Source organism: Osmia lignaria, chromosome 14 (assembly GCF_051020975.1).
Source record: "Osmia lignaria lignaria isolate PbOS001 chromosome 14, iyOsmLign1, whole genome shotgun sequence".
In the NCBI taxonomy this organism is placed as follows: Eukaryota; Metazoa; Arthropoda; class Insecta; order Hymenoptera; family Megachilidae; genus Osmia; species Osmia lignaria.
Genome location: NC_135045.1, coordinates 14,028,201 through 14,035,046, shown reverse-complemented (window position 1 = coordinate 14,035,046; position 6,846 = coordinate 14,028,201). Strand labels below are relative to the sequence as shown.

The following is a 6,846-nucleotide window of genomic DNA, read 5'->3' as shown; positions in this document are numbered from 1 at the left end:
CGTGAATTTAGATAAATCGGAAGGTCCTGGTACACACTGGGTAGCTTACGTAAAGCGAGGTAATTGTGTTAAATATTTCGACTCTTTTGGAAATCTGAGGCCACCGACAGAGTTAATAAACTACTTCGGAAACCATGCAACGATTTTATACAATCACGCGCAGTATCAAAAATTCAATACGAGTGTATGCGGACAACTCTGCTTGCATTTTTTAGCCGGAAATGTATAAAATAGTTTCGATGCACATAGTCTTCACAGTTGCAAAGATGTCGTTGACGTTTACGTTAAGCGGAAAAAATTCTGTGCTTAGCACTGATTACTTTCCACCTATAGACTTGAAGGATGATAATTACGAACTCGGACTCGTTGATTTTCAAGCTTTCAACACAATACCGAACGTTGACTTTACAAACAATAAATTTTACTTTGATGCCGATGGTGAGATCACGATACCGGATGGTTCGTACGAACTCGAAGCGCTAAATAAATACATGCAAGAGAAAATAATGGACAAGACAAAAATCATTTTATTTCGTACAAATAACAGCACTTTGAAAAGTAAAATATATAGTGATTATACAATTGATTTTACCAAACCAAATAATATTGGATCGCTTCTCGGGTTTTCTACATATCGCATATTACCGCCGGGGCAATGGCACGAGTCGGATATACCGGTAAATATTATGAAAGTAAATGTGCTGAGGATCGAATGTAATATTACAACTGGTGCATATAGCAACGGTCAATGTGTTCATACCATTCATGAGTTTTTACCGCGCGTGCCGCCAGGATATAAAATTTCGGAAAGTCCTACGAACGTCATTTATCTTCCAGTTATCGTGAGAGCCATTGATCACCTTAGTATACGCATTACCGATCAAAACAATAATCTGATAAATTTCCGTGGAGAAGAAGTGACAGTGAGGCTTCACATTAGGCGGTGTAAAAAATAACATGAATATAAACATAATCGATGGCCTGTTGAACGGCTCGAACGGCTCGAATGGCCCGCGAACGGCTCGAACGGCTCGAACGGCCCGTTGAACGGCTCGAACGGCCCGCTGAACGGCTCGAACGGCTTTCCGTTGAACGGCTCGAACGGCTCGAACGGCCCGCTGAACGGCTCGAACGGCCCGCTGAACGGCTCGAACGGCTTTCCGTTGAACGGCCCGTTGAACGGCTCGAACGGCCCGCTGAACGGCTCGAACGGCTCGAATGGCATGCTGAACATTTTACGACAGCCGCAGTAAGGATAATGATGTAAAAACGATGACAATTATACAATCATTCAGTAGAGGAAATATATCCAAATCGGACACACCGCAAAAGCACATCGTTGAACGCTCCGACGACGCGGCCGTTTAATATACGTTAAATATCCATTCATTTAATAGCCTTTCAAGAGAACAAGCAGCACTTATGCCAAACATTACTAGAAATAATGCTGTTGTACACAGATGCTAAAACTCAACCGATCAACAATCCGCCGAATGCATTATTGGGCGCCCCGTTGAACGAGTTGCTAAAAGGATCGTTAGAAAATGGATGGAACCAGAACTTCAATCACAAACGCACAAACTGTACTTGCTGCAGCAATTGCCACGGTTACAGGAATGATAATCATGTATTAAACGGTGATGACTCTTTACAATCATTTAGTAAGGACAATATCTCCAAACTGAACACATCGCAAGATTTGAGCGACAAAAACGCGCAATTTCTGCAATCGTTGGGTTTTGTGATTAAGAAACGAAAATGATGGATCCATTGAACATTGCTAGTTTACCGATTTCTGATGATCGAATTACAAAGATCGAATTACATAGTTACGGCCCATACGCCAACACAACGTTCGGAAACAATGATGAAATACGTATTCCCATTCAACAACAAGATTTGTACTCGTTTCCTAGTGAGAGTTACCTTTACGTCGAAGGAAAACTCATTCTCAACGATGACAATGTTGCAGGAACTTCAGTTGGACTAGAAATGAATTGCGCCGCATTTATGTTTGATGAAATTCGATATGAATTAAACGGCGTGGAGATTGATCGTTGTAAAAACGTTGGAATAACAACTATGATAAAAAATGGAGTATCGTTGACAACGACAAGATCGAAAATGCTTGAAAACGCTGGCTGGATAGACATACCCAATGCAGGAGGCTACTTTGACTTTTGTGTTCCTCTAAATATGCTGCTCGGTTTCTGCGAAGATTACAAACGAATAGTGATTAATGCGCATCATGAATTGATTCTGATTCGGTCGCGAGACGACAAAAACGCTATTTTTGGAACAGATGGTGCAAAATACACGCTGCAACTATACAAAGTACAGTGGAGGATGCCACATGTCACGCTCGAAGAAAGGCACAAACTTTCATTGTTGCGCATCCTTGAAAACGGTCAAACGATAATTATGAGTTACCGTTCCTGGGACTTATACGAGTATCCAATGTTACAAGCAACCACTAAACATACATGGAGCATTAAAGCAGCTACGCAATTAGAAAAACCACGATATGTAATATTTGCATTACAAACGGATAAAAAAAATAGGCTCAATAGACATATCACCAAATTTGATGACTGCAAACTCACCAATTTTCGATTGTATTTAAATTCGGATTCATATCCGTATGACAATTTGAATCTTGACTTTAATAAAAATAGATACTCTGTCCTTTACGACATGTATGCAAAATTCAGAAAGTCATATTACGGAGCAATGTGCAGTAATGGTGATGACGGAGCTCTATACGATAAAATACTCTTTTTTGGCTACGGCCCATTCGTTGTCATTGATTGCTCGCATCAGAACGAATCGATAAAAAGCGCTACAATCGATGTAAGAATCGATTTTGAGTGTAGTGAAAACGTTCCTGAAAATACTAGCGCTTACTGTTTGATCATTCACGATCGTATCGTGCAGTACAATCCACTGACCAATGTAGTGCGCAAACTCTCTTAAGTGGAAGAGGGTTTATATGAGATTATTCCACAGCAAAACCAGTCATTTTTCGCTACAAATTCAACTAATCAAAATGAACGTACCAACATTCGTGGACATTCAAGGCTTCAAAAGCGATACGAACGAGTTATTCGTAAAGGAACTTGCAATCTTCCAGAATGGGAATCGTGTACAATGTTTCATCTTTGCGCCTCCATTTGCGAAGAAAAAATTGTCGAAAGCAGAATTAAGACAAATAAAATGGTTGACGCAAAATCATCATGGTTTTGAGTGGGACGATGGTACCGTGCCGTATTCACGCCTTCAAGAGTGTGCCGCTTCGTGTTTGAAAGATAGTATTCATGGATCTGTATACGTCAAGAGCATTGAGAAAGAAAAATGGCTGAAGAAACTTTATCCTTCAGTCAGTCCAATCAATATAGAGGTTTTGAACAAAGATGACGATCTACCGAATTTGCCAACCAAGAGCCGGCATATTCAGGATGGATGGATGTGTAACGACCCAGTGATAGGTACGTCACTGCACCGACGTATAGGGAGAGCGGTTCCCCAAGAAGGCGACTCGTATGAATGAGAATTGGGATTATAGGTTCGTGTGGTGTGCGGTTAAGGAGTGAAATCCAACATTAATGTATCAAACTAAAAATTATCTTTTATTTAAGTAAGTAGATTAACTATAATTGCTCTAAGTAAGTATAATATTAAGTATAACAATAGGTACGCCCTAGATAATGAAATACAATAAGAAATTATAATAGGTACGCCCTAGATAATGAAATACAGTGCAAAATATATGATTAACGCGACTTGATCTTCGAATACAGCCAATACTCTGTACAATTTGCCAAGTTACACTAAGTACTGGAAAACTATATTCTAGTAGCTTGTATGATACCTTCGGACACGAGCGGACTATACCTACAGGTCGCAATCGGTTTCTGGTCTAGCCAGAGCTATGCTAATACAGGCCTGCTCAAGGACCTCCGCTCCTCGCTAGCTCTTTACACTTGAACGTGTGGCTTAGTATTAGCACGTGTTCAACACGTTGCGTACCATGAGTAGGGTGTCCACAGATCCGAACTCTCGTACGTCGCTACTGAAAGAGAAGGATAGAGCTAATCTCGCGCTCTATAGTTGCCTAGGCAATTCAGCGCAAGCTTTTCCTCTACTTCCAGAGTATTGTCTGCATCTGACCGAAGCCAGGGAAGATCTGATCTGGCTCTGCGTGGAACGCCTTTATTTATAGTCAGATTCTGCTGACTTAGCGTTTTTTTTATTATAGGGTTCCTTTGAATTTCTGGAATTCCCCATCACGTGACGGCCGAGCACCCCTGCTCCTTAGTCTACGCGGTCACCCTACTCTAGAATTTCACCCCACCGCGAGATCATCGGGGTTGCGCTGGCGCGTATGCATTCGTTTGTCGATCATTTATCGATAATCTATTTACCGACCGACTTACCGACTAATTGCTTATCGACTTATCGCTTATCGACTTATTCAATCAGACTATATTATCGATTAAATGAAATTTATTTATTATAAGAAGTATAATACAAATCAAACTAATTACTTTTTTATAAATTCAATTAAACGTAAAAATTAACTTAACTATTTTGTACAATATTTAAACCAAAAATAAATCATAACAACAACAACGAAATGAAAAAGGTGCTGGGTCTCCTTAACGGGTCGTTACAGATGGATAAACATATGGCATGCATCGCGCACAACGGAGCATGTGCTATGAGAAACGTATCGATATTAAAAGAATGGTGGTTAAAAAAAAGGAAGGAGGAAGATGAAGAGCTGTGTATGGAACATTATAACCGGCCGGGGGATGACACGCACATAGATGGACCTCCACCAAAAAAGAAAAATTGTTACATTTGTCTTAAAACACGAAACATTTAATATCATTTATTAATTTTGTTCATTACTGTAAAATAATAAAATCTATTTAGTAAAAATATACTTTATGCGTCTTAATGTTGTTTTACCTAGAACGATTGTATGTGTAACGTTTATGTTTCATATTCCAATGTAGGAGATACAAAGGAATGTTCTTCTATTTCAAAGACACGAGGGAGTAGGGCGAAATCTATGTTTACATGCAGACACGTGTCGATGTGCAATCTGGCACAGATAGAGAGAGCATCGCCGAGATAGACTTTTGGTCACGTTGTTGCTTGGATGCGTATTTGATGGCTCGGTCACGAATTGCATTCCGCGTGCCCGCCACCACCGCGTGCCCGCCAATGCCGCGCGCCGCCGCCGCCGCCGCCCCGCCGCGGACAAAAAGGGTTAATCGCGGTTAAAGCGCGTTATCGCCGCGGAGAAAAAGGGTTAATCGCGGTTAAAGCGCGTTATCGCCGCGGAGAAAAAGGGTTAATCGCGATTAAAGCTCGTCTATGGCCGCGGCTAAAGCGCGTTCACGACGCGGGCAAGCAGCTTTTCCACAACCTATAAAGAGGCTGAATCATTAAATATATGGTTATTCGTCTATAGACGATATGCGTTTCGCAAAGCAGCCCCTGTCTATCATTATTCTCGATGTAGACGAGAGGACAACACGCATGGACGATCGTCGGCAACGACACGGACCCCTCTTGCCGAATACGATACGTGGTATAATTTGCGGTCCATCGAACTGCGGTAAAACGAACGTCGTAATCAGTCTGATCGAGAGCCCGAACGGTGTAAGATTCAATAACGTATATGTATACTCAAAATCATTGCAACAACCAAAGTACAAATATCTTGAACGAATTTTGACAAACGTTCCTGAAATCGGATACTTTTCATTTTCAAATAATACCGAAGTCGTGCCACCGAACGAGGCGCTGCCCGATTCGGTGTTTATATTCGATGACGTTGCATGCGACAAGCAAGACGTGATAAGAGAATATTTCGCTATGGGCAGGCACTCGCGCGTGGACTGTTTTTATCTCTGTCAGACTTACGCGAGAATACCGAAACACCTAATTCGCGACAATGCCTTTTGATCGTGTTCAAACAAGATGGCACGAATCTACACCACATTTATAATGATCATGTAAATACAGATATGTCGTACGAAAATTTTTGTAAATTGTGCACACAGTGTTGGGAACAGAAGTATGGTTTCGTAATAATCGACAAGGATAGCTCGATGGAACGTGGTCGTTACAGAAAAGGATTTAACGAATTTGCCGTTTTCTGAAACATTTAGTCCTTCGATAGAACGCTTAGCGAGTAGACGTCTTCTCTTTGCAATGGATAATAGTAATAATAAAGAATCGAGTAAAGTTGCGAATGCTATAGCTAAAACAAGCGATGCTATACGCAAACAACGCAGAGCTCTCAAATCGGAGAGCATCGACGAAGAGAGAGTCATCGAAAAACGATTGAGACCCGTGGTAGAACCGCTGGAACGAATTATCGAGAATATGTCCGCGGAATTGCCACATTCAGACACGATCGATATAAAATCCGAGTCGACATTCCCAACTTTGAATATTAAAGAACCACAAAAATTGACGTCAACTCCTTTTCTTAACCCTCAAAGCACACAAACTGCAAGAGCACGCATTTATTCCGAACCTGGCACATCTTCGAGTGAACGGTCGGTGGATGTGACGAAAGATCGCCCCGATTTTCATCGTGAAGAATCGATACATGCCGTTGATACGTACGGCGACAGCGACGAGAATCTTAATGTTTCTATGCAGCGAATTTTGGACAATCCTAGCGAAAACATACGTAGCCATTTCACGGAAAATTTGGGGCCGTTGGCGGCTAAATACATTCAATTACTCTTTACCGATCGTGAGAAGACGATAGATGACGTGTATGGAGTATACGTACAACGCAACAAATTAATGCTTGGAAGTTCA

The 6,846-nt window shown here is 41.3% G+C and overlaps 1 protein-coding gene across 1 annotated transcript; it reads left to right on the top strand.

Annotated features, from left to right (window-relative positions):
• The first annotated feature begins 1,921 nt into the window (after positions 1–1,921).
• On the top strand, positions 1,922–4,857 carry LOC143306063 (uncharacterized). The gene is made up of 2 exons (XM_076692110.1): positions 1,922–3,634; positions 4,256–4,857. Exon 1 carries the CDS (start codon positions 1,993–1,995, stop codon positions 2,971–2,973), a length of 981 nt encoding a protein of 326 aa, XP_076548225.1. The 5' UTR covers positions 1,922–1,992; the 3' UTR covers positions 2,974–3,634; positions 4,256–4,857.
• Positions 4,858–6,846: the final 1,989 nt, after the last annotated feature.